The sequence below is a fragment of the Ceraceosorus guamensis genome, assembly GCF_003144195.1.
Source record: "Ceraceosorus guamensis strain MCA 4658 unplaced genomic scaffold IE81scaffold_3, whole genome shotgun sequence".
NCBI lineage: Eukaryota > Fungi > Basidiomycota > Exobasidiomycetes > Ceraceosorales > Ceraceosoraceae > Ceraceosorus > Ceraceosorus guamensis.
This window is the reverse complement of record NW_020289998.1, coordinates 498862-521742: the sequence shown is the minus strand read 5'-3', so window position 1 is coordinate 521742 and position 22881 is coordinate 498862. Positions and strand designations below refer to the sequence as shown.

The following is a 22881-nucleotide window of genomic DNA, read 5'->3' as shown; positions in this document are numbered from 1 at the left end:
TTGTGATTGCTCCATGCACCCATCGCCTTGATGGCTTGATTGACAGACCCCCATCAAAGCTAGATCGAGGCTCATCATGCAGACTAAACGTCTGACGGCGAGTCACAGCGCGGGATATTGAGCGCGCCATGCATAAACAATGACAATCACGAATCAGAATCTGTATCACCAAGTCGATTTGATGATTGAACGAAGTCACGAGTCGATCATCCGGGCGATCAGCAGCAGCCCTTCACATCGCAGATCAGGATGTGCGCGAATCAATCAACATCCATCCAATCCCGAGTCAGAGTCGCGCCAATTTAACTGCGATACTGCGCTGTCTGGTTTGCATGCACATGTGTAGGTCCCTGGGGGCTGAACTATGCATGCAGCCGTGACGTGCACGCGCAGAATTTCCATACAAACGTGGATCGTGAATCAAGGATCACGATTGGGAGTTTGAGTCACTGCTGAATCTCATTCACATTCACGATTGTACGCACACCCGTCTCGAGACGCCTCGCGATAGCCGCGTTCTCACGACTGGCGAATCCAGTCACGAGTGGGGAGGCTACCATCCACATATATCGTCAGCCCGAGTCCATCCATGCCTCCACGAGCTCCTGAAGCACTCACTTCGATACTAATCACAAATTTTATTTTGACATTCATCACGTTTCACCTCTGCAATCGTGGATTGAGATCCTTATATAGTGCGTCTTGATTGCAGTCAAAGTCCATCCGTGCATCTGCGTAGACGTAGTTGTTGGATGAGCGCTCTGCCGGATTTGAAACAGAGCGAGGGGTGACTGCGCCCACCTTGTGTTGCTGCGCATTCAATTGTATAATAGATTGCTGCAGTCGTGACAATAAAAGTCAACAGTAGATGTGGCGAACGTGAGTCAGTGAGTTTGGCTACACATATATACAGAGGCGAGCGACACGTCATACCGAGCGCGGGGCGCCCAATCAAGTGTGCTTGCATGCTGGCCGGGAGACGACGAGGGGCAGTCACGAGTAGATGTTCCTTCCCTGCTGTCCACGATCATGTACGTATGGATCTATCATGGTTGATTGCTGCACGGTGATGCACCATTCGTGATTGTGATTGATTTGACCAGTCGTGAGTGCGAGGGCTGCTGATGTGCTTGAGTTGCGACGACGCGCGATCAGCCTCGCGGTCTATCTCCTCTCTGACCGTCTGACGCGATTGGATCGTTGCTAGACTACATGTCTCACTGAGCATGTGGTAGCACACGCAACATCAATCAACTGACTATAACACAGTATCGGTCTAGGATGCATTTTGGTACTCGGTCTCTCATTCAAGCCTGCGCGATGTGTCTGGTCAGACGTCCAAAGCAACGCGAGCAACCTCTGATCCTTGGAGGGGTACGAAACATTCCTTCTCGACCTCATCGTCCTTCACGCAGCCATCCTCGTCCTCTGATCACTCAGACTCAGTCCAGTCGCGCCAGCCAGTCATTTTTTCAAGATCATCAGCTTCACCTCTTTTGACAACCATGAGCACCTCTCCGACGGCAAGCGAAGCGTCATCTGGAGAAGACACCACTCCAGTAAATCCTACCAAGAAGCGCAGCAACATGCCAGACTTTGACCCATTCTCCGTGGCGGTGAGTCGATGCGAGCAATGTTGAGACAAGCAATGATGCACGCAAATCCCACGAACTCCTGCCGAGCGAGAGGCAATATTTCGCTTTGAGAACGCAACTCGACCAAGTCTGAGCTTCACATACTAGATTCGTGATTCGCCTTGCATCGTACACGCGACTTTAACGTCGGTCTCGCTGACCCTTTTTGCTCCTTGCCTCCCGCCTCGACCTCTTCCCGTATGCACGCTGGCACACGGTCACGCCTGCATGTAGCCCATGTCTTTGGACAGCGCGGCCAAAAAAAAGCCTCGAGGCTCTCCCAAGAAGAAGAAGGTCAAGCCTGAAGCGGACGACGAAGGATACGAAGAGGACGTCAAAGATGAAGATGGAAAGAACAAGCGCGGCGGTAAAGCCGAAGCGTGGACAGTAAGTGACACCATCAGCGACGGAGACGGTCATGCGCCTCGCGCTAACATGAGCTCATGTTGACCAACTGACGCAGGGCGCTCAGAAGAAGGCGCTCGTCATGAGGATGTGCGCAGCGGGCTTTCCCGCAGTAGATTGGGACGAAGCTACCGCAGAATGTGGCGGTCGAACCAAGACTCAGATCAAGGCCTATTGGAACATGCGTCTCAAGCCGAAACTCGAGAAGGTGGGTGAACCAATGCATGGGAATGACCAACATAGCCACCTCCGATCGATCTGACGCTGAACGCGCATCGGCCGTCACTCCCAGGCACTTGAGGAGATGTAGAATGATTAGTGCTCCAATTCACCGGCATGCCACTGACGGTTGCACAATCCAATAGCCCTCTACGCACTTGAAGGCATCCCAAATGATGCAGTCGTCGGCGCAAGGCCCACCTTCACGCATTGAGCAAGCGAGTCTTGTCGGTCCCCTTTTGTTCATAATTTCCACGATCTTAGCGGGCCCTCAATCAGCATGACGCCCACATCCACGCACCTTTTCGTTGCACGCCGTATCTAGCTAGTCTCGTGCACTGTTCGAGCTTGCTCGGCTTTTCGCTTCTCTCTACGACTCTGTGTACACGCCTTCAACTCCTCAACCTGCGCAATTCCTGCAGATTCGTGACAAATGCCGTCTCAATGAACATCTTAATGAACAGCTTTAGGCCCTTGAGCCAACCTTCAAGATTCGAGCAGCACAGCTGTGCGTGGTACAGTCACGAGTGCGGCTGAATTGCGCTCTCGGTGATGCGAGTCCATACCTACGAGGCGCAGTCGCGCATATGGAGCAAAGTCACAGCTATATATATAGCTGAATGATCTTTGAAACCGGTGAATGTGGAACTTTGAAGGGTGCAGAAATCTGAGTCATGTTCAGGCGTATGTATGTCGCTTGGTTGGATATTACAAGATGAGCCCGCTGCCCGTGCATGGACCTTTATTGCCTCGGGCCCTTCTAGTGCGGAGCCGTGTATTATTGATAGGAGAAAATTTGTGATCATTCGGCGCGCTTGCCCGTAGCTAGATGTTACAGATCTTTCACTCATCAGACTGCTATGGTCATGACCACGAACGTGCGTCGCGAGCTTTGCTCCATTTTGCCTCTAGGAATGCCTCTAGCTACCCTCTTCGAGCTTTGCTACCCGCTATCACTCCTTGGAACTCAAAATCTCACACCCTAAAATGGAGCATGGCTCATCTCCGTCTGGATCTCCTCCAACACCAACTAAACGGCAGTCAGAGGGTGTGCTCTCAGCGGTGAGTCGCCAGCCCAAAGCATTGCGGTGATTGCATAGCAACGCCAAGACACTTGACGGGAACGCGGTCACAGCGAGCACTCCTCGTGTTCGATAGCTTGACTTTGAGTCCAAAGTTGTACTCGTCAAGACTTCAGATCCAGCCGCTGACACCTCATTTTGCGCGTCCAAGACTCCCAAGAAAGAGGCGAGGAGCTCTACGACTCAGCGCAGTCCGATGAAAGTCAAGCCTGAACCTCGCGACGATAAACGTTCTGAACTCGAGGAGCAGGGACAGAGCAGCAAGCGTGGCGGAGCAAGGACAGCTTGGAAGGTCAGAAGAGGAACGCTCTGCCCGCATGGAGCATGCTGACATGGAGCCGCTCGTCTGCTTTCCAGCCTTCGGAGAAAAAGGCACTCGTACTCGGCATGTGCGAAGCCGGCATGGCACACGTTGACTGGACGCGCATGAGCGAGCAATGCGGTGGAAGGAGCACTGTGCAGATCAAGTCCTACTGGCGCATGGTTCTGAAGACTCAGCTAGAAAAGGTGAGGAGGAGGATAAGCGTGCTGGAGCTCATTGCGCAGACTGGCAACTCACACTCCTCGCCTGCTTTTCGCATAGTCTCTCGACTCGTAGAAGATCATCCACATCAACTCACGGCTATCGACTGGCTTTCGCGCTGTGCTCTCACAAGCACCTTCGCGATTCCACTCTTAGTGTGGCGAAATCGACAGTCGCACTCACACGTGCTGCAATCCTCAATCTGCAGGCCTCCACTCATGCTTGCCTTGTTGTCGAGGTTTCGATACAATGCGTGCGCCTTACATAGAGGTTTTGACACAGCTACACAACAGCATGACTTTTGAGTACGATTCCAGATATCGTTCAGGCTTTCACGATCCTCGAGCGCGTTTCCACAATTCTTGGGTAAAGTTGTGACTCATGACTTGCCTTTAAGGCTCGCTTGGGCCGCTCACGATGGGGTCCTTGCTTGCAGTTCGGTCTTCAGTGGAATGCGAGCCTCGGTCAAGTCGACTCCATGCACATGCACTCACGACGTCTGAGTATGATCAAGGATGAGGCAATCGTGAATGTGAATCAAGGCGGGTGTGCGTGCAGCTCGACCCACAGCATATGCCCCGCGTGCGCAACGACCGCCGCGAGGGCGCGCGCTCGAGCGCGACTCAACTCGATCGATCACCAGAGCATGGCAATTAAGCATGCACTGTGACTGCATGCTACGTGACTGCTCCGCTTGACGTTCACGCATTCAGCTGACTTGCTCGTCACAGCACAACGCACCCATATACACATGGATACAGTCCGCTCATCAAGTGGCGCAATCAATCTGAATCAAAATCAAAGATACGATAGGGTGCATCTGGCCCTTGCTACTCTGACGCTTGACTCGCGACCGATGCTTGGTCAGGGTGCAGCCGTGTGAGACCTCATCTTCCTGTGCGCTGGCTGCAGACTCACGAATTGCTATAGCGCGATTGAAACACGAAGAGATCCAAATCTTGAATGCACTGCTTGCTGTCATACGAGTCGCTGTGAAGACTTGATGACGAATGCTAGGCTCAAAACTGTATAGTGACTCATGACTCGGTCAAGCTCTTCATTTTGATTGGAGATCAATTGCGCCAGCGCTGCCTCTGAAGGCCATCTTGCGGCACTCATGCGGCTACCTGTATCAGAGAGAGCAGCATTCTTGAATGTGGACAAGCCTCAAGACTAAGATCGTCCGCAGGCGTTGACGTGGCCCCAGAACAGCCATGATTGGATCGAGCAGCTTGGCGCGAGTGAGCGCAGGTCTAGTCGCACGCCTAGCCGAGGCGTTTAACAGAAGAGGTAATCTTCTGCACGAGTTGTAAAGCGTAGGCAAGGCGCGAGGCCCGTAGCTAGTCAGTGGCCTGCCGAGTGTTGTCATCACATTGTTCTTCGAACCTCATCGCCCTCTTTCAGCTCAAGCAATGTCTGCACCACGATCTCCAAACGCGGGACACGAAAAGTCCGGCGACGAGATATTCGTTGAAAGCTTTGAGCGCGCACGCAAGCATCAATCTCATCCCTAGTTCTGCGGAGGAGGCGGAGGTGGGAAATCTTCCACCGGACAGGGAGGCGGATACACATCCTCTGGTGGAGGCGGTGGAGGACTGGCAGGCTCCGCAGGTTGCTGATCGCTATCCCCGCTCGTACGCAAACTTGGCGCGACATGTCTATCTGCTCGATCGAGCAACAGCACAGGCGCAAAAGATGCTGCGGTCTGTTTGGGCGTAGAAAGGGGTCGGAATGAGTCGACGGGTCGGAACCCAGCGGGTAGCTTCGCAAGGGTGGACGATGAAGTGCGCTCGTCGCGTCTTGTCGAAGTGGTCTCGAGCGTTTCGAAGCCGGACGACCTGAATTTGGGCGCGCTGAGACGTGAATAGGCAGTGGCGTGTGTGTGATGAGAATCGCGCGGATCGTGTGAGGGCCTGGCAACGCCGCTCGAAGGGTTGTTCGGAGCAGATGCCGCCGGACCAGAGACATTCAAGACGCTCGCAGAGCCTACCTTCTTCCAACCTCCACCTTGAGAAGGCCGAGCCGATGTCGAAGCATTCGTTGAAGTTTCTTGCCTTACCGGATTGCTCGTAGAAGCCTCTCCTGCGCTGTCCAGAGCGCTCTGAGGCCCTAGCCCGCCGGCAGCCGTCGTGTTGGGAGGCTTCGTTGCCCGACCAGTGGGTGCGCTGGCACCCATCAGCCTAGCCAGCTCTTTGGCCTCTCGCGCAGATTCCTTTGCTTTACGTTTGTCCGTAGCTCCTGCCCCATGCCGCGCCTTCTCGCTCGCCAACATTTCCCTGAGGCGCTAGTGAGTGAGGCGCAAAGCCGCGCTGCTAAGTATTTGTGACCTCGTGCACTAGCAAGCGGGCTCAGAGGGACGCACCTTCCTGTGATGATGATCGTAAGAGGTCAAATGCGCTTCGTACGCCGAAGGAATGGAGTAGCCCTTATCGCACAGCTCGCATCTGAATGCGCTCTTTGCTTCCGCTGCTCCAGCTTTTGCCGTGGCCATACGAGCCGCCTCGTCCTGAAACGTGGGAAGCAGATAGACGCAAAGCGAGTAAGCGCAAGACCATCGAGCCAGGAGCGAATATACGCGTAAGCCATGAGTCGCGTCACCTCACCAATCTGCGAGATCGCTCTTCTTCGGTCTCCCTACCCATTCGTTCCGACGCCATCTCTCTGCGTTGCGCAACCGACGCATCCACCGTTCGAAGGTCCAAAGACATCTTTCCTGCAATGCGCGAATGCGTAACCATCCCAAACGACACGAATGACACCGGTGCTCAGTTTCCGTTCCGCCTCGCCCGCGCAATGCACGCACACGCGCGCGCGAGCACTCACCAATTCCCGTCAGATCTGAACCTCGCTTCTCGCTGATGGGAACAGGCTCCACTCTTCCTTGGCCCGTGATGCCTAGACCTTGTCCAACGACCCAACCCATCTTGAGCAGCATAGCATGGCCTACATTGCGAGGTGCCAAGTAATCCTGCAAGCTCGCTGCCTCGTGTTTATTCGGCCGGTCGAGTACCGGTGATGGAGACCTGGAGTATAGCGGTGTCTCATCCTCCTCCTCCTCTTCTTCTTCTCCTCTTTCGTCCCCAGCGAGACGTTTCACCGATGTGCTCGTCGCCGTCTTTGATATGCGCCAACATGGAGAGCGGCGCGCATGCAGCGAGGTGAAGGGGAAGACGAAGACGAAAAGGTGAAAGCCTCATGTCGCTTCGATCTCGATCATGGCACGGCACAAGATCGCCAAGACTTGCGGCTCCATGTGCTTGCCCTCACGTACCTGTGGCTTCGACATCGTGGATGCTGCTCCTATCCGATAAGATCCACCAGCTTGTTCCATCCTGACCCAAACTGTAAGCTCTACCGCCGCTCAGACTCTGAGGTGGTGCCTTGCCAGCCGATTGATTGGAATGCACTGCTGATACTGTCTGTCTAGTGAATGTGCTATGGAAGCGATTGCCGACGCGTTTGGTCAGCAAGGCAACGTATGAGAGGAGCAGATGAGAAGGACTAAAGGTGCGTGGTTGTGAGTGAAGGCAAGAGTTGTGCACTGGATCGTGCGTGCGTGTGACCCGCGCTGCAGTCGCGAAATGAATAGTCAAGGGTACCCAATCTTGAATCAATCTGGCAATCAACCACAAATCACGAATAATCACGAATCTTGAATTGAATGTGAATGTGAATCACGCGCGCCAAGCAGCAGAGGGGACCGACCTTGATGCACGCGTCGATGCTGCCTCCACTCGTGACTCGTGACTTGCATCATCCGGCATAACAGCCATGTAGGGCCGCCCTCCGGCTCGCTCATTCACGCTACTACTACTACTATCTTCTGCTTACATATACACGCTCGCCCCTCCTGGCCTATCTTTCAAGCTTCGCCATGCCATGCCGACTAGCCACACCTCTTCCTTTCTCTCACGACCGCGCCTACCCGCCATTTCTCACATTACGGCAAGATGCTGTGGCCGATGCCTCGCAAGAGCGTCACTCTCAGCGCTATCCTGCTCGTTTGCTTGAGCTCAACCCGCTCAGCACCCGCACCCGCACCCGCACCCGCACCTGCCTACCAACAATCCTTCCAATCGCCGCTACTGACCTCCCCTGATAAATCACCTCATCATGGCGACTGGGATCCGCTGGAGCACATGTCTGGAATAAGTCCTTATCATGATGCTCCGGGCGCTAATCTCAAACTTCCAAAAGGATGCACCTCCAGAGCCATCGCGATGCTCATCAGGCAGTAAGTCACGACGGGATGGCAAAGCGCAAAGACCGCGCTGATTGAGAGGTGACGGACGCATCACGCTGACCGACGATCTGTCCGCACGCTCTCTTCGATCAGCTCCTCCATCGCAGCGAACGACGACGAGTGGGAAGAATACATGGAACCATTTGTCCAGCGACTTGCCTCTCACTTTGCTTCGCCAGACGCAGATTGGCCCAAGAGCGGCCGACTCGCTTTCCTTCGCGGATGGAAATCGCCCATCTCTTCTGACAATCTCGAAGCGCTCACAGAGCCCGGAGCGCACGACGCATATAGACAAGGGAAAAGATTGAGACATCTTCATCCTCACTTATTTCCTCCTTTGGAGTTGGGTAAAAAGACAAGGGAGGCTGGTGGAGGAGGGAAGGTCAAGACGCCTTTCAAGGTCTGGTCCGCTTCAAGCGATAGGGACGTAGGGACAGCAAAGAACTGGATCAGGGGCGCTTTTCCCGAATGGCAGAGAGGAGAGAGCGGAGAAGGGGATGGAAAGGTGAGTCGACACATTGCGAGGTCTGGTTGACCTGCCCACACCTGCACACGTCTCACTTGATGTTCGACCGGTGTCCCACGCAGCACCTCACTTTGATCACGGTCAACAATAAGGACCCAAATTGGGGCTACTCCCTCACACCTCACAAGGTCTGCAAGAAGTTTTCCAAAGAGCCAGGCACGCAAGAACAGAGAGAATGGCTAGAGGTCTTTGGTCAGAGACCGTTGCGGCAGCTCAAGAACTTGGCCCCTGAATTCGATTGGAAACTTGAGGATGTCATTGCTCTTCCCATGCTTTGTGGATACGAAAGCGGTGAGCGTGTGATCCAAAATCGAACTTCCTCTGATACTGTTGGTACTCATACTCCTCGATGGTATGCACTTTCACAGTCATCTTTGGTGTGGGCAAATCCCACTTCTGCGACATTTTCGATCACAAGACCTTTAGAGACTTTGGGTATTGGAACGACTTGGTGAGTCATAATGCCTTTTTCGCGGCTTCGCCTGTGGCTAAGCGGAAGGCTGACATTATGGCGTATCATATCGTCCGAATCGTGGGCCTACTTTCTCACAGCGTTATCACAAGATGGTCGGATATGGATCACCCCTCGCTCCATACCTCGGAGCGCAGTGCGAGTATAAAATCTGCGCGAGTCTTCAGCTCATGTGTCTCTCTGACATGCGTTTGCTCTGCTTTTCCTCTCTGTAGGGCTAAACACCTCAACACACAATCTGTTGGCTATTGGCAAGGACGCGGATCCTCACGACGATGTTTCTTTCCGGGCATCGCTGGACGACCCGCTACCTCTCCCGCCCAATCAGACCCACACGCAGTACCTCTTCCCTTACTTCACTCATCGTGAGGAGCCTCCCATGGCGCTGGTCGCACTGGGTATCTGGAACCAGACTGCGCAATACGATTTGCCAACGGATCGCAACCCAGGTGAGCAGGTGGTAGACGTGCAACGCCACCGTACCGAATGAAGCTGAACGCGAGCGGCCATTCCCGCCTTTGATCCCGATCACGCCTCTTTCCTTACCATCGGTACCTCAGAAGATCGCGTGTGGCACACTTCGCACGTCCTGCCCTTTTTGGGCCATGTGGCTCTGGAACGCATCACTTGTTCTCCCTCTACCACCGCAACCAGCAGCAGCCTCTCAAAGGCAGACTTTGTAAGGGTCATTGTGAATGGCGCAGTGCAAAAATTGCCGGCTTGTCACGATGGACCTGAAGGAAGCTGCGCGCTGGATCGCTTTGAGCAATTCGTGAGGGAGAGGACGGAAGAGTACAAGGGTGTGGAAGAGGCTTGCGAGGGCACCAAGACTTAGATAAGCGAGAGAAAGAAAAAGGTGAAGACGAACACGATTACGATTTCGATTAGGTAGACTGCTTGAACGCATCCACCGATCAGACTTCTATAGTATCTCAAATCGCAATTTGCAATATATTCAGCATAGCATAGCATCATCTTTACTGAGCTAAGGCTCTGAGATCGGCTCGTGACCAAGAGCAAAAGCTGCGGCAGCATCGATGATGCGCTTGACGTGCTGCAGCTCTTCCTCGTCCCTAGGAGCGTAGATCATGAGGTACGTAGGAGGCAGCAGCACAGCCTTGCTGGAGCTCTGAGCTCTTTGGGCCAGATAGCCCCATCTAGCCTTTGCATCGTTTGCCAGCCACTTGGGCAGGATGAAAAGAGGCCACCAATGACCTCTGTAGAATGCGCCCGCCAGTCTGTGCAATTCTCCCCATCCTTGAGCAAGCACGATGCGGGCGTGCGAGGGGGAGAGGACGAGGTGCAATGATCCGTCGTGCAGATGGATATGAGCGAATTCTTTGAGAGGCGAAGAAACGTCGGATCGAGGAGCGTGCAGACCGGACAGAAAGAGCCGGGCGTAGGAATGGATTTGTGTTGCGCTAATGTCCTTGGGCGAGTGCTGCACTTGCAAGCTGGGAGAGTTGTGCGCTTCGAGAACGGAAATGCTTGGACGGAGATTGACGTTGAGCGTGGCTAGCTTGTTGAAGTGAGATGCGAGAGCCTGGACATGGCGTCGCGAAGGACAACGCGAGGGAGAGGTGGTGGAAGGAAGAGGATGTGGGGACGAAGTGTAACGGCAAGGGGTCAGCATCGGTGAGACCGCCGCATGAATATCGGGGCTCAACTGTCCAGTTCGGCCGGCCAGTGGGTGAGTGGCTTGTCCGTCACAAGCTACTTGGATCTTGCGTACCTGCATAGTCTTGAGCGTGACATAAGCCAACAAGCTCTACCTCACCACAGCGCCGCCGCCCCCATTGCGAGAGTTGCAATGCAGACGATTGGGCGACCGGGTGGTGGAAGTACCCACAGCATGTCTCACCTTTTGCATCGCGCCATCTTCGGGCAAAGTCTGGTCCAATTGTCTATGAGGCATGAGACCAAAAGTAAATGGAGCATTTCCCTTTCTTTTTGGAAGATCTAGTGACAAGCTTTGCCCCTGCACCTGCTCATCCGAGACCGGCAATCTTTCGGGATCCTTCTCTCGACCTGATGACATGGCAAGAGGCCGAAGAATGAACGTGTGCACCAACCAGCCTATGGGACCGGGAGGCGCAAGGCCTCCCACGCCCAGACTGCGATACAGCACGTAGTCTGATCGAGCAGTCGTGATCAGGTAGGACAACAAGAGGGACAAAAGAGTGGCCGTGCTGGCCGGTGCTCGCGCGTACAGACCTTTGGCTAGCCCAGCCACACTTTCCATCGAGCTTTGCACATGCTTCAATGCCCCAGTAGGCCCGCTCATCGTTTGCCTATCGTCGTTGCTTGCGAGGCCTATGATTGCTCAGTCTCCTTCTCAGTGACGGGATCCAGCTCTTGAGTACGATGGTTCGTCACGCCTTGTTCCTGAGCCTTCCGCAAAGATATCCACTTCCGGATTTGGTTGGTCGCGTGGATGACTTTGTGTGTGTTCTACCGCAGTATGTATGCTGAGATGATTGTCGAGCAGAAGCGGCGTCTCGTTCAGCTGCCTGAATGCTGAAGCACACTCCGCTCCAAAAGGCGCACACAGCAACATCCACGCACCCAAATTCGCGTCCGACGCGATATCCGGCCTCTTCGTTCCTCTGGGCGACTTGACAGCGGACTGGCTCCGACAGGACTCATGCACCGTACTGAAGTGCTTGAGCTGCACTAATGGCGGGAGGGCTGAGCTTGCTGCTTGGCTCAGCTTTGTTCCAGGCATGATCTAACACGAAGCCTATAGCAGACCAACGCGGACGGTACTCACACTCACACTCACATGACCGCTGCTGCTGGTACATTGGCCCTCCGGCTATATGAGCGGTGTTCCAAAAGTTCCCACGCACCCAGCATGGCCACGCTCATGTGTCGCGCGAGCCGAGGAGGTGATGTTGCTCGGCTCTTGCCGCATGCGGTGATCGGGCTTCAAAATTGGGTCGGTGGATGTGGCCTTAATTTCATCTATTCCCTCATTCGTGATTTCATTTCTGGACATAAATTTATATTGGGCGCGTGTTGATCCGCGCGGTCGTCACGTACGTACGATAGATTTCCCCGCGCGCATTTACTCGCGGCCCGCGCGGTCCGTCAACGTCTCGATCGATCGCGCGATCGCGCGCGGTGCGGCGGTGCGCTGCCACTTGACCAGCTATCAGTCGTGAATTGATTTTGGCGCGGCAACAAGCCTACATGTCTCACCCATTCGTTCCACTGTTCCCTCATCCAAAAGGGCCAGAACGCATCTGGACTCGTTTCGACTTTCTGCCTGATGCATGCAAAGAAGGCGCTCCAACGGAATTCATCTTAACCACTCGGCCTGACCTACCATCCTCCGCCACACGTCTCACAATCATATGGCTTGCATCGGCAAGGAGCCCATGCAGTAACTCGATCGATAGCTCCAGGCCACCAGAAATTGATCAGTGGAAAAACGAAATGCGCGCGCGAGACGGAGCCTAGGGCAAGGCATCGTGAATGTGGGAAGCCATGCTGTACCTATAGATGGGAAGACTCGCACAGAACGGCAGAGCAGCTTGCAGTAGTAGCAGTACAGTACCGGCTGTGGGTCAGCAACGGTCGGTACCAAAGCGCGTCTTCCTCAGCGGTCCAGTGTTCAGGCGAATGGCAACAATCGCCCGGGCCAGGTACTGCGACTCCGCTAGGCTTGCGCGACAGAATCGACGACATGTCTCACATCTCATCAGCCAGGCAGGATGTAGGCGGGTTGTGTGGTCCACGCAACATTCAATGTTCGTGCTCCGACTTTGACATCTAACGTTGCACACGCCCAGCCCGATACCGTACCGCACAGCGTTTTGAAAGGCCGACGTAATCAAGATCCGCAATCTCTTTCCGCATGCGACCAAAGCCACGCCGCTGGCTCGAACGCCGCATGGTCAATGCGCATGATCTTGAGCAGCAATCCTGGCTCGATCCGCGAGGTGCCTCTCGAAGTCCTTCTTGCGCAACAAAGCCCGAACGGCTTACGTACATGTGTCAATACGTCGCTATGTTTCCGAAGCCAGGCCATGCAAGGCGACCGCGGTCTAGTGTGGATCGATCATCAGGCTCAAAGTGTTCTGCGTACAAGCTCGGGATTTTTTGTCTGGCGCTATGTACCCCAGCAGCGCATGGCGCTCAGCTTGGCCCAGGTGAGCGAATGAATGCGTCAGATGCGAGGAGCGCAGATCTTCGGTCAAGGCACGCTTGGCAGTGGTCGTCCGCTCAGCACGGCAGATCCGGATGCAAACAGGATCGATCAGCATCCGCGCTCATTGTAGAGATTTGTGTCCTTGCTCGAGCACCTCATCGATCCTGAACCTCATCATCCGACCGTAGCCACACACCCTCTTTTTCCTTTTCTCGTTCTTGCGCTTCTTGCTTGCCTTGCTTGCTCGTCTCATCCATCTTCTTCTTCTTAGTTCCGCCCACTCCTGCTTGCTTTCCTCATCAACTCTCGATCTTCACCAACTCTTATTTGCGACACCTGGCCGGAGAACGGCTCAGCGGCAGCGATCATCTGGGAAATCCATTCAATCAGGAGGGCGGGCGAGCAGGGGCCTGTCAATCGCGGAGGGTGAAGGAATAGATTGTAGGAAAGAGCACGAGACTTTCAAGTATGTACGCGATCAGTGCGCGAGTGACCAGGCGCCAGGTGTTGTGCGACAACCCCTCAACGAGCTGACGACCGCTCGTTCTCTGTTTCGACTCGCGAAGAAATGGTCAATCTCGTGCGCGCGGCTCTTGCGGCAGCGGTGGTTGTACAAGCCGTACAGGCAGGTCCTGCTCCGACTCCAACTATCGACCGTCGGCTGGTGGCAGCTCCCAAAACCACATCTGTGAGTGCATGAATTTGGATGGAGCGGAACCTGTTTGGAAACCGGATGCAGCCACGACCAACGACGGCTTGCTGATCGAACCAACACATGCTGATCTGACCGTTCCATACCGCGAGCAGACTTCTACTGGAACGGGAGGTATCGCCAGCACGGTGTTCTGCGATGTGCTAGGAGGTGTATTGGGAGGATGTGGATCGGGGGGTGCGACCACAACGTCGAACGGAGCGGCAGCATCCTCTGCTAGTGCTGCGAGCGCGGCTTCGGCTGCTAGCGCTGCTTCTGTGGCCTCGGCAGCATCGGCCGCCAGTCTTGCCAGCATAGCCAGCGCTTCATCAGCATCAGTTGCCAGTGCGGCCAGTCTGGCCAGTCTGGCAAGTGTATCTTCGGCTTCGGTCGCCTCCGTCTCTCGGGCAAGTGTCAGCGCCGCCAGTGCTGCCAGTGCGGCTTCCGCGGCGTCTTTGGCAAGCGTGCAGAGTGTTCAGAGCGCGGCTAATGCAGCTTCTTTGGCGAGCGTTGCCAGCGCTTCTTCGATTTCTGCCGCCGCTGCGGCAGCCAGCGCTGCTTCCCTTGCTAGCGTTCAAAGCGTCCAGAGCGTAGCTAACGCTGCATCTCTCGCGAGTGCGGCGAGCGCGTCTTCTGCTGCTTCGGCAGCGGCTGCAAGTTCTGCCTCGCTGGCCAGTGTAGCTAGTGTACAGAGCGTTCAAAGCGTCGCAAATGCCGCGTCGCTCGCCAGTATCGCTAGTGCCTCCTCGGCCTCTGCAAATGCCGCCGCAAGCGCGGCATCACTGGCGAGCGTAGCAAGTGTGCAGAGCGTACAGAGTGTCGCGAATGCTGCCTCGCTGGCAAGCGTGGCCAGTGCTTCTTCTGCCTCGGCCGCCGCCGCTGCAAGTGCGGCGTCGCTCGCGAGCGTGGCAAGTGTGCAGAGCGTACAGAGCGTCGCGAATGCTGCCTCGCTCGCCAGCGTAGCCAGTGCCTCGTCAGCTTCCGCTGCTGCGGCTGCCAGCGCGGCATCACTCGCGAGCGTAGCAAGTGTGCAGAGCGTCCAGAGCGTCGCAAACGCTGCCTCGCTCGCCAGCGTAGCCAGTGCCTCGTCAGCTTCCGCTGCTGCGGCTGCCAGCGCAGCCTCAGTGGCCAGTGTTGCAAGCGTTTCATCGGTCTCTGCTGCTGCTGCTGCCAGTGCAGCCTCGCTAGCAAGCATCGCAAGCGTTTCATCGGTCTCTGCTGCTGCTGCCGCCAGTGCAGCCTCATTAGCAAGCATCGCTAGCGTTTCATCCGTCTCTGCTGCTGCTGCTGCCAGCGCTGCCGTACAGGCTAGTATCGCAAGCGTCTCCTCGGCCTCGGTCGCTGCCGCAGCAAGCGCGGCTGCATCAGCGAGCTTGGCCAGTATCTCCTCAGAATCTGTGGCATCTGTATCTCGTGCAGCCGCCAGCGCAAGCATCCTCTCAGCTCAGCTAGCGGCAGCGTCTTCGGCATCAGTTCTCTCGGTCCAACAAGCCGCAGCAAGCGCAGCGTCGCTGGCAAATGCCGCCTCCCTCGCCAGTGTTGCCAGCGTCTCGTCAGAGTCTGTGGCTTCGGTTTCACGAGCTGCTGCAAGCGCAAGCATTCTCTCCGCTCAGTTGGCCGCGGCGTCTTCAGCGTCCGTCCTTTCGGTCCAACAGGCGGCAGAGAGCGCTGCCTCTCTTGCTAGTGTCGCAAGCGTTTCATCCGAATCAGTCGCATCGGTCTCTCGAGCCGCAGCAAGTCAAGCCAGCGTAGCTTCGGTCCTCTCCGCCTCTCAAGCCGCAGCTTCAGCTGCCTCCGTTCTCTCAGCTCAATTGGCGCAAGCGTCGGCTGCATCACTGGCCAGCGTAGCATCGCTCGCCAGTCTCGCGAGCGTCTCATCAGAGTCGGTAGCCTCCGTCTCTCGAGCCGCGGCGAGTCAGGCCAGCGTCGCATCGGTACTCTCAGCGTCTTCAGCTTCAGTCCTCTCAGCGCAACAAGCAGCAGCTTCCGCTGCTTCTGTGCTCTCTGCCCAACAGGCCCAAGCATCGGCCGCTAGCATTGCTTCTCTCGCCTCTCTCGCCAGCGTTTCTTCAGAGTCTGTCGCCTCAGTCTCTAGAGCTGCCGCAAGTCAAGCCAGCATCGCCTCTGTTCTCTCGGCCTCTTCCGCCGCTGCTCTGTCTGCAGAACAAGCAGCAGCATCAGCCGCCTCGGTTGCCTCGTCTCTATCCGCCGCATCCGTGGCATCGGCTGCTGCCTCAGCCGCCTCGGTCGCTTCCTCCCTTTCATCGGTCAGCGCAGCGTCAGTAGCCTCGTCGCTTTCGGCTGCGTCAGTCGCATCAGCTGCTGCGTCGGCGGCTTCGCTAGCTTCGTCTCTCTCGTCCGTCAGCGCTGCCTCCGTCGCCGCATCACTTTCGGCCGCATCCGTAGCATCAGCTGCTGCCTCGGCCGCCTCGGTTGCATCATCTTTATCGTCCGTCAGTGCAGCCTCGGTAGCCTCGTCGCTTTCGGCTGCATCAGTTGCATCGGCAGCAGCTTCAGCAGCCTCCGTTGCTTCTTCTTTGTCATCCGTCAGCGCAGCCTCCGTGGCATCCTCACTTTCTGAGGCATCGGTAGCCTCTGTTGCCTCATCGTTGTCATCCGTCAGCGCAGCCTCGGTTGCATCCTCACTTTCAGCGGCATCAGCAGCATCAGTCGCCTCTTCAATCAGCGCGGCCAGCTTGGCCCAATCAATCTCCGCCGCAAATGCTGCAGCCTCAATTGCCAGCCTCGCCTCGCAAGCAAGTGTTGCATCTGCGCTGTCTAGAGCCTCTGAGGCCGCCTCGCTCTCAAGCGTCGCCAGCGAGGCAAGTGTGGCTGCTTCTCTGTCTTCCGTCAGTGCTCAAGCGTCCCTTGCAAGCGTGGCTTCATCAGTCTCGGCAGCAAGTGTCCAAGCCTCTCTTGCGAGCGTCGCTTCATCAATATCAGCTGCTAGTGCCGCAAGCGTCGCCTCGGAAGTCGCTGCAGCATCTCAAGCCAGCGTTGCCTCTGCGCTCGCCGCGTCGATCTCGTCAGCCTCGATTGCCAGCGTTGCATCGCAAGCCTCGGTTGCGTCGGTACTTTCCCAAGCCTCTGTCGCCTCTGCTCTATCCGCCGCCGCCGAGGCTAGCAGAGTCTCATCCATCTCAGCAGCCAGCGTGGCTTCACAATTGTCGGCATCTTTGTCACTGGCGTCAGTCCAAAGTGTCGCCTCACAGGCTTCTGTAGCAAGCGCTCTTTCGGCTGCAAGTCAAGCTGAAGCCAGTCGGATCTCGTCCATTTCAGAGGCTAGCGTAGCAGCAGAGCTTTCGGCGTCTTTATCTTTAGCAGCGGCACAAAGCATTGCATCGCAGGCCTCCATAGCCAGCGCTATTTCCGCTGCGAGTCAAGCAGCGGAGGCAAGTCGCATCTCATCAATTTCAGCCGCCAGCGTGGCTTCGGACTTGGCGGCATCGCTGTCGTTGGCCTCAGTGCAGAGCATCGCTTCGCAGGCATCGGTAGCGTCGGTGTTGTCAGCCGCACAAGCAGAAGCGAGCCGCATCAGTTCCATTTCGGCTGCGAGCGTAGCGGCTGAAGCGTCGCTGTCGCTAGCTTCTGTGCAGAGCTTAGTATCGCAGGCATCGGCTGCCTCTGTGCTATCAGCAGCACAGGCAGAAGCAAGCAGGGCTTCTATTGCAGGTCTAGCATCTCAGGCGTCTGTTGCCTCGGTCTTGTCGGCTGGGCAAGCCGAGGCCAGTCGTCTGTCATCTTTATCGGCGGCAAGTGTCTCAGCAGAGCTGGCTGCGTCGTTGTCTCTAGCCTCAGTGCAAAGCATTGCTTCGGAGGCTTCCGTGGCCTCAGCGCTTTCAGCGGCCTCAGCAGAAGCGAGCAGAGTCTCGCTGGCAAGTCTTGCTTCGCTGCAGAGCGTGGCGTCCGAGCTTTCGGCAGCTTCAGTGCTTTCAGAAGCTCAAGCGGAATCTAGTCGACTCTCGTCCCTTGCTAGCGTCAGTATAGCATCGGATCTTGCGGCCTCGGCATCACGTGCTGCCGCCAGCGCAGCTTCTTCGTTATCCATCGCCAGTGCAGCATCTGTGGCTGCCTCGCAAGCCTCGATTTCGCTGGCCAGCGTCGCTTCTGAGCTCGCGGCGGCTAGTTTGGCATCCGATGCAGCCGTTGCCTCTCAATCACTTGCCAGCGTTCAAGCTTCGCTCTCCCTTGCAAGCGAGGCCTCTGTGGCGGCGGCTTCAGCATCATCTTCGCTAGCTAGCGTCGCGTCAGCGATCTCTGCGGCAGACGCGGCTTCCTCACTAGCAGCTGCTCAGTCCGCAGCGAGCGCTTCCGTCCTCAGCGCAGAAGCGCAAGCGGCTCTATCGGCATCTCTGGCAAGCGTTGCGTCGGCGCAGGCAGCAGCAAGCCTGGCTCCTTCTCTGTCAATAGCTAATCCGGCGTCAACCGCCTTAAGTCCCGGCGACCTCACCTCTTTCGCCACGTCAGGCGCTTCCGCTTCCGCTGCAGGAGTTGCATCCTCTCTGGCTGGCTTGGCCTCCAACACGAATGCCGCAGCGCAGCCAACAGGAACGCCAGATCTTACCAGTGCACCTGTCGCCGAACCCACGAGTACAGGTATTCTGAGCAGCATTTTGTGTCTTGCCCTTGGACCGTTCGGAGGCTGTGGAAGTCAGGTGACGACACTGGCCGGCGATATCACGTCGACGGTGACCAACGCTATTCCAACCGCATCCGCGGGAGCTTCGTTGGGAGTAAGCTTAGGCGATGGCTCAATCACTCTTGAGGACCCGTCACCAGCTGTTTCGGTCCCCCTCGTCGATTCCTCGGTCTCAGCTTCACTGGGCCTCAGTGCATCGTTGGATGTTCCGTCCCCCACAAGTCTCGTCGACGGACTGACCTCTGCTGTGGGCGACGCAACATCAGAGCTCGGACCTGGAACGGCCGCGAATGAGCCGCTTACCACCAGCATTGCCAGCGCAGTCCTTTCCGAAGCCAGTCAAGCCCTCTCTACAGCAAGCTCATTGCTGGGTCTCGGCTCCACTGAGCAGGGCAGCGAGCCAAGTCTGGCCCTCCCTGGAGCTAGCACGGTCTCGCTACCAGGCTCTTTGAATCCGCCTCAAGATGCAACGTCATTGTTACAGTCTGCGTCATCTCTTCTATCTCAGGTGGCGCCGACCACCGCTGGCGACTCCCCTCTGGCCTCGGTGGGGCTCTCTTTGTCGGACGCGGTAAGTGCACACACATGAGCCTCGCGGAGATGTCCCTTCCTAGGTGGCTGACTCTCACCTCACTCTGAAGCAGGGAGTCGGCGGCGGCATACTGCCATCTCTGTCGATTAGCGGAAGCGCTGCGCTTCCCACTGCGGTCGACGGCTCCATTTCCCTCAGCATCGGTGCTCCGCTCTCGACCACGGATGTTGCAGACCCAGGGGTCACCAGCGTGACTGCTGGCCTTCCAGCAGCAAGCAACATCGCGCCGGACGCTTCCCTGCAGATTTCTGCGCCTGGCGTGGACATTTCGTTGACGCTCTCTTCGCCTTCCTCGACCTCGGGCTTTGCTGTGTCATTCTCAGCAGATCTGTCTGAGTCGGGCGGTCTGCCCCAAGCAACCTCTCTTGCCACAATCTTACCATCAGTACCCGGCAGCCAGGGTGGTCTTTCTTCCGCAGACTTGGGAATGACAGGTATCGACCCTTCCTTGTCTGCGACCATAAGCCTACCAGACCTCGATTCTGAGTCGGCCTCAGCTGGTTTGTCCCTTTCAGCCAGCATTCCAGCACCTGTTGTGTCTTCCATCCCGGTTACCGCGAGCCTCTCTTCTATTATCGCGAGCGTTGTGCAGACCATTACCGATGCAATGTCGTCGATTGACCTCGGCGCCTCGTCCGTGGCAAGCGATGTCGTACCCGCTACTTCAAGTGTAGACCTGTCAGCAACGCAGGTGAGTCGGCCGGCGCGTGTTGGATATGCAGACGCAGCTGACGGCTTTGACCCGCGACCCTTTGTACGGTCAGGCAAGCGTCATCAGCGCAGTCTCGCAGGCGGCATCCCTACCCACCGATGATAATGGCCTTCTGTCAAGCATCATTGACACGCTGAGTGGAATCACAGGTAGGTCTCGGATCAGCCCGCCCATGGAAGTTCGACATTGCCACTGACCTTGGTTCAACTCTTCGACAGGTCCCAGCCTCACGTCCGCTCCTGTCCCAAGTATTGTCCAACCTACGCAGGTCGCCTCTAGCTTGCTTGACTCACTCAGCAGCTCGATCCAAGCTGTTCCAGGTGCGCACCGCTAATATCGAGTTCAGATGGATCATTACAGCTCACCTAATCATATGTGCTCTGATTATTATCTTTCGCTGCACACTTTCCCACGGACTCGATCTCCGTTTCCGACATAATCACAGCATCTGTGCCTTCGATTTCAGCAGACTTGTCGTTGACAGCGTCGGAAAGCGGTGCAGCGATTCCTACTGGCTCGACTGATCCTGCAGGGCCACCTCTGCCCAGCTTGCCACTGGACGCGACGAGCTCACTGATTCAAGCAGCGTCTAGTATTCTCAGCGAGATTGTGCCCAGTGCTAGCATTTCACTGAGCGAGTCTCTGGGCGCGACGCTCTCTCAAGACTTTTCGATACCGGCGAGCTCTGGCCTCGGAGCTATAACATCATCTGTTGGACAAACTTCGCAGCTGCTTAGCAAAGTAGACTCCATTACCAGCACCATCGTGCCCAGCGACAATGCGTTCTCCAGTGCGATCTCAGACGCGGCCTCTGCCCCAACGTCATTGGCTGGGGTGGCAACTTCATCGCTCGGCGCGACCTCCGACATCTTGCCAACACTGGACCCGTCTGGCGAAGTGCCGAGTCAAGCTTCAGCATCAAGTCTGGTTATGACTGTCGTTGACAGCCTCACAAGTCTGATCTTCGGGCAGACCTCTGCCGGTGTTGCACAGACATCCCTGCCCAGCGCCACTAGCCTGAGTGTACCTCTGGTCTCGCCGATCTCGCCAATCCCCACCTTGCTCACCGACTTGGGGGTCACAAGTATAATCGGCACAAATGTCGACACGAGTGTCGAAGCAACTGCTGGCTCGATTCCAACCTCGATCCTTGATCAAGCGGGGTCCATCATCCCTGACGGTGTTGCACAGACGACCCTAGCTACCCTGAGTGTGCTTCCCACCGGATCCGCTGCGACCGATACAATTCCGGACGTTTCGGGTGAGCTGAGTGCAAGCATCAGTATCAGTCTTGGGGTGGAGACCGGATCTCAGTCAGGACCGGGTATCGTTCTGCCGACAGACCCTCTCACAAGTGTGGGAGCCGACTTGACCAGCGCAATCGGCGCTCTGCCGACATCTCTTCCCGCAGCCGTCACGTCGCTGGCTGGCTCAGATGGGCCAGGAAATGTGTTATCCTCTGCAAATCTTCCTAGCACAGTGGATCAGTCGGCTCTGTTCACCTCCCTTTCGCAGCTCTTCTCGGACATCGCCCAAGTCACACCAGTCTCACCAACGACTGCGAGTGTACCATCGATAGAGACGGTGTTCCCGACTTCACTGGGAGACGGTGTTCCGGTTTCTCAAGCACAGTCCGAGATTTCCAGCCTGCTCTCACAGATAGACGCCAATAATCCAAGTGTGACAGGAACCTTGCCAACTTCGCTTCCCGCCGACTCGGCTCTCAGCAGTATTCGTGGCAGCGAAGGCACGACGCTTGGCGGATCTGACCTTATCAATTCGATCTCTCGCATCGTTTCAAGTCTCATGGACGGAGCAACGCAAGCCCTACCCGCAAGTACAAGTCTTCTACCTGAATCGCTGCCAGTCTCGACCATTGCTTCTGGCCTAATCAGCTCGATTACGAGTGCTGGTGCAGCCTTACAAGATCCTTCTGCCTCGCTACCTCTAGCAACTCAATTGCCGGAACCTCAGGCGCAAGCTTCTAGTCTATTGGGATCATTGTCTTCAGCAGCCGGCCTAGAATCTGCTCAAAATTTGCTGTCCAGCCTCCAAAGCGACCTGTTCACCACACCTGTCATTAGTAGCCCAAGCCTCACAAGTGATGGCATGAGCTTGCCATTGGAGACAGGTCTCCAAGATGCCACAAACATCCTTTCGGTACCCACAGCGACGGAAGGAGGAATTCCGACTGGAACTGCGGCTCTGACCAGCTTGGCATCTAGCTTGCTTACTGATGTTGCGCCCAAAGCCTCGGGTGCCACAGAACCGGCAGTGGTGATTTCGAGCATACTGAGCTCACTACAAGCCTTGCCGAGCGGTGCCGGCTCCCTCGACGTCCAAAGTGCAATATCCAGCATAGCTCAATTACTTCCAACAGACGCGGCGAGCACCGTGGTCGGTTCAACGAATCTACCATCGCTCACCGCAGCGCCTTCTTTGGACGTGCCTGCTGTCACGAGCTCGCTCGGCGCCGCGGCGAGCAGTGCGGAAGACACACTGCCAACGCTGCCTGCAACTTCTCAAGGCGCACAGAGCCTGTTATCTTCATTGACTGAGAATATTGGCAGCATGCTCTCGACCGCGAGCTTGCCAACGTTTTTGCAGCCCACCGATATCATCAGTAGTTTCCTCGGTATCCCATCTGGCGCTACCAGGTCGCTCGACACCGACACTTCTTCTTTGGGAGATTTCTTATCAAGCGTGCTATCCACCACGGGAGTCATCCAGACAAGCCCGTCCTCGCCCCTTGAATCGATTCAATCGCTCGTTTCCAGCGTCCTCAATGGAGTAACGCAGACAGATGGGTCGGATTTGCCAGCCTCTTTGACTCTTTCTGGGGCAGACTCATTGCTTCCCGGAGCGCCCACTGCAAGCCTTCTTCCTGTGGACCCTCAAGCGACTCAAGTATCTAGCCTGATTTCGCAACTCTCGTCCATCCTTGGCGTGCCGTCTCCTACTGTTGCGGTAACAGACCCTCTCATTTCCGG

General features: G+C 56.3%; 6 protein-coding genes across 6 annotated transcripts in view; 4 read left to right on the top strand and 2 right to left on the bottom strand.

The window, feature by feature from the left end:
- Positions 1-1412: 1412 nt before the first annotated feature.
- On the top strand, positions 1413-4233 carry IE81DRAFT_357117 (hypothetical protein; the record flags this gene model as incomplete). The annotated part of the gene is made up of 10 exons (XM_025516685.1): positions 1413-1616; positions 1869-2021; positions 2098-2247; positions 2729-2766; positions 2922-2946; positions 3113-3136; positions 3183-3320; positions 3417-3632; positions 3698-3847; positions 4192-4233. Coding segments are annotated over 10 exons (1140 nt in total), but the record flags the coding sequence as incomplete, so codon positions are not given.
- A 642-nt stretch (positions 4234-4875) lies between these two features.
- On the bottom strand, positions 4876-7149 carry IE81DRAFT_363759 (hypothetical protein; the record flags this gene model as incomplete). Its single annotated transcript, XM_025516806.1, has 5 exons — positions 4876-6147; positions 6226-6369; positions 6467-6576; positions 6687-6978; positions 7135-7149. The coding sequence occupies 5 exons, from the start codon at positions 7147-7149 to the stop codon at positions 5374-5376; spliced, it is 1335 nt and encodes a 444-aa protein (XP_025373095.1). The 3' UTR covers positions 4876-5373.
- A 477-nt stretch (positions 7150-7626) lies between these two features.
- Positions 7627-10074, top strand: IE81DRAFT_319781 (phosphoglycerate mutase-like protein). The gene is made up of 7 exons (XM_025512829.1): positions 7627-8097; positions 8200-8611; positions 8695-8923; positions 9001-9083; positions 9185-9242; positions 9320-9553; positions 9665-10074. Exons 1-7 carry the CDS (start codon positions 7814-7816, stop codon positions 9937-9939), a joined length of 1575 nt encoding a protein of 524 aa, XP_025373094.1. The 5' UTR covers positions 7627-7813; the 3' UTR covers positions 9940-10074.
- IE81DRAFT_131100 (hypothetical protein) lies at positions 9829-11535 on the bottom strand. Its single transcript, XM_025510272.1, has 3 exons — positions 10966-11535; positions 10837-10845; positions 9829-10647 (listed from the first exon to the last, which is right to left on the bottom strand). The coding sequence occupies exons 1-3, from the start codon at positions 11386-11388 to the stop codon at positions 10090-10092; spliced, it is 990 nt and encodes a 329-aa protein (XP_025373093.1). The 5' UTR covers positions 11389-11535; the 3' UTR covers positions 9829-10089.
- A 1230-nt stretch (positions 11536-12765) lies between these two features.
- IE81DRAFT_131041 (hypothetical protein) lies at positions 12766-13627 on the top strand. The gene is made up of 2 exons (XM_025510271.1): positions 12766-13258; positions 13446-13627. Exons 1-2 carry the CDS (start codon positions 12964-12966, stop codon positions 13526-13528), a joined length of 378 nt encoding a protein of 125 aa, XP_025373092.1. The 5' UTR covers positions 12766-12963; the 3' UTR covers positions 13529-13627.
- The window catches only part of IE81DRAFT_319778 (hypothetical protein), a 14440-nt gene continuing 4887 nt past the window's right edge, over positions 13329-22881 (top strand). Inside the window, exons 1-94 of the mRNA XM_025512828.1 lie at positions 13329-13723; positions 13824-13949; positions 14282-15035; positions 15063-15219; positions 15256-15259; positions 15299-15354; positions 15397-15484; positions 15506-15519; positions 15562-15631; positions 15659-15770; positions 15792-15808; positions 15830-15862; positions 15893-16022; positions 16044-16274; positions 16314-16424; positions 16500-16509; positions 16531-16708; positions 16733-16774; positions 16811-16897; positions 16922-16964; positions 16992-17037; positions 17068-17139; positions 17161-17206; positions 17228-17255; positions 17283-17344; positions 17366-17399; positions 17421-17453; positions 17487-17505; positions 17545-17684; positions 17706-17745; positions 17767-17814; positions 17845-17902; positions 17936-18012; positions 18061-18117; positions 18148-18261; positions 18325-18382; positions 18416-18438; positions 18490-18514; positions 18545-18565; positions 18590-18598; positions 18671-18681; positions 18715-18785; positions 18810-18834; positions 18856-18909; positions 18979-18991; positions 19031-19148; positions 19188-19201; positions 19229-19234; positions 19270-19294; positions 19353-19369; positions 19424-19489; positions 19517-19523; positions 19566-19629; positions 19699-19716; positions 19741-19788; positions 19825-19849; positions 19871-19886; positions 19944-19949; positions 19971-20005; positions 20030-20092; positions 20117-20132; positions 20160-20231; positions 20337-20376; positions 20485-20500; positions 20531-20602; positions 20634-20673; positions 20694-20712; positions 20797-20830; positions 20864-20873; positions 20899-20923; positions 20977-21004; positions 21083-21103; positions 21158-21179; positions 21210-21247; positions 21268-21304; positions 21327-21342; positions 21367-21370; positions 21407-21436; positions 21473-21522; positions 21571-21626; positions 21708-21734; positions 21759-21878; positions 21903-21954; positions 21979-21992; positions 22143-22211; positions 22254-22292; positions 22323-22336; positions 22427-22431; positions 22462-22488; positions 22519-22526; positions 22581-22594; positions 22622-22629; positions 22669-22698; positions 22807-22858. Coding sequence (XP_025373091.1) covers positions 13826-13949; positions 14282-15035; positions 15063-15219; positions 15256-15259; positions 15299-15354; positions 15397-15484; positions 15506-15519; positions 15562-15631; positions 15659-15770; positions 15792-15808; positions 15830-15862; positions 15893-16022; positions 16044-16274; positions 16314-16424; positions 16500-16509; positions 16531-16708; positions 16733-16774; positions 16811-16897; positions 16922-16964; positions 16992-17037; positions 17068-17139; positions 17161-17206; positions 17228-17255; positions 17283-17344; positions 17366-17399; positions 17421-17453; positions 17487-17505; positions 17545-17684; positions 17706-17745; positions 17767-17814; positions 17845-17902; positions 17936-18012; positions 18061-18117; positions 18148-18261; positions 18325-18382; positions 18416-18438; positions 18490-18514; positions 18545-18565; positions 18590-18598; positions 18671-18681; positions 18715-18785; positions 18810-18834; positions 18856-18909; positions 18979-18991; positions 19031-19148; positions 19188-19201; positions 19229-19234; positions 19270-19294; positions 19353-19369; positions 19424-19489; positions 19517-19523; positions 19566-19629; positions 19699-19716; positions 19741-19788; positions 19825-19849; positions 19871-19886; positions 19944-19949; positions 19971-20005; positions 20030-20092; positions 20117-20132; positions 20160-20231; positions 20337-20376; positions 20485-20500; positions 20531-20602; positions 20634-20673; positions 20694-20712; positions 20797-20830; positions 20864-20873; positions 20899-20923; positions 20977-21004; positions 21083-21103; positions 21158-21179; positions 21210-21247; positions 21268-21304; positions 21327-21342; positions 21367-21370; positions 21407-21436; positions 21473-21522; positions 21571-21626; positions 21708-21734; positions 21759-21878; positions 21903-21954; positions 21979-21992; positions 22143-22211; positions 22254-22292; positions 22323-22336; positions 22427-22431; positions 22462-22488; positions 22519-22526; positions 22581-22594; positions 22622-22629; positions 22669-22698; positions 22807-22858 — 5098 coding nt within the window. The 5' untranslated portion in view covers positions 13329-13723; positions 13824-13825. The remainder of the gene's footprint in view (positions 13724-13823; positions 13950-14281; positions 15036-15062; positions 15220-15255; positions 15260-15298; positions 15355-15396; positions 15485-15505; positions 15520-15561; positions 15632-15658; positions 15771-15791; positions 15809-15829; positions 15863-15892; positions 16023-16043; positions 16275-16313; positions 16425-16499; positions 16510-16530; positions 16709-16732; positions 16775-16810; positions 16898-16921; positions 16965-16991; positions 17038-17067; positions 17140-17160; positions 17207-17227; positions 17256-17282; positions 17345-17365; positions 17400-17420; positions 17454-17486; positions 17506-17544; positions 17685-17705; positions 17746-17766; positions 17815-17844; positions 17903-17935; positions 18013-18060; positions 18118-18147; positions 18262-18324; positions 18383-18415; positions 18439-18489; positions 18515-18544; positions 18566-18589; positions 18599-18670; positions 18682-18714; positions 18786-18809; positions 18835-18855; positions 18910-18978; positions 18992-19030; positions 19149-19187; positions 19202-19228; positions 19235-19269; positions 19295-19352; positions 19370-19423; positions 19490-19516; positions 19524-19565; positions 19630-19698; positions 19717-19740; positions 19789-19824; positions 19850-19870; positions 19887-19943; positions 19950-19970; positions 20006-20029; positions 20093-20116; positions 20133-20159; positions 20232-20336; positions 20377-20484; positions 20501-20530; positions 20603-20633; positions 20674-20693; positions 20713-20796; positions 20831-20863; positions 20874-20898; positions 20924-20976; positions 21005-21082; positions 21104-21157; positions 21180-21209; positions 21248-21267; positions 21305-21326; positions 21343-21366; positions 21371-21406; positions 21437-21472; positions 21523-21570; positions 21627-21707; positions 21735-21758; positions 21879-21902; positions 21955-21978; positions 21993-22142; positions 22212-22253; positions 22293-22322; positions 22337-22426; positions 22432-22461; positions 22489-22518; positions 22527-22580; positions 22595-22621; positions 22630-22668; positions 22699-22806; positions 22859-22881) is intronic.

Coding starts and splice junctions, on each gene's coding strand:
- IE81DRAFT_319781 (XM_025512829.1), top strand. CDS start 7,814: ATGCTGTGGCCGATGCCTCGCAAGAGCGTCACTCTCAGCGCTATCCTG. Junction 8,098..8,199: donor ATCGCGATGCTCATCAGGCA/GTAAGTCACGAC, acceptor CTCTTCGATCAG/CTCCTCCATCGCAGCGAACG. Junction 9,243..9,319: donor TCCATACCTCGGAGCGCAGT/GCGAGTATAAAA, acceptor TCCTCTCTGTAG/GGCTAAACACCTCAACACAC.
- IE81DRAFT_131100 (XM_025510272.1), bottom strand. CDS start 11,388: ATGAGCGGGCCTACTGGGGCATTGAAGCATGTGCAAAGCTCGATGGAA.
- IE81DRAFT_131041 (XM_025510271.1), top strand. CDS start 12,964: ATGCGACCAAAGCCACGCCGCTGGCTCGAACGCCGCATGGTCAATGCG. Junction 13,259..13,445: donor TGGCGCTCAGCTTGGCCCAG/GTGAGCGAATGA, acceptor ATCCGACCGTAG/CCACACACCCTCTTTTTCCT.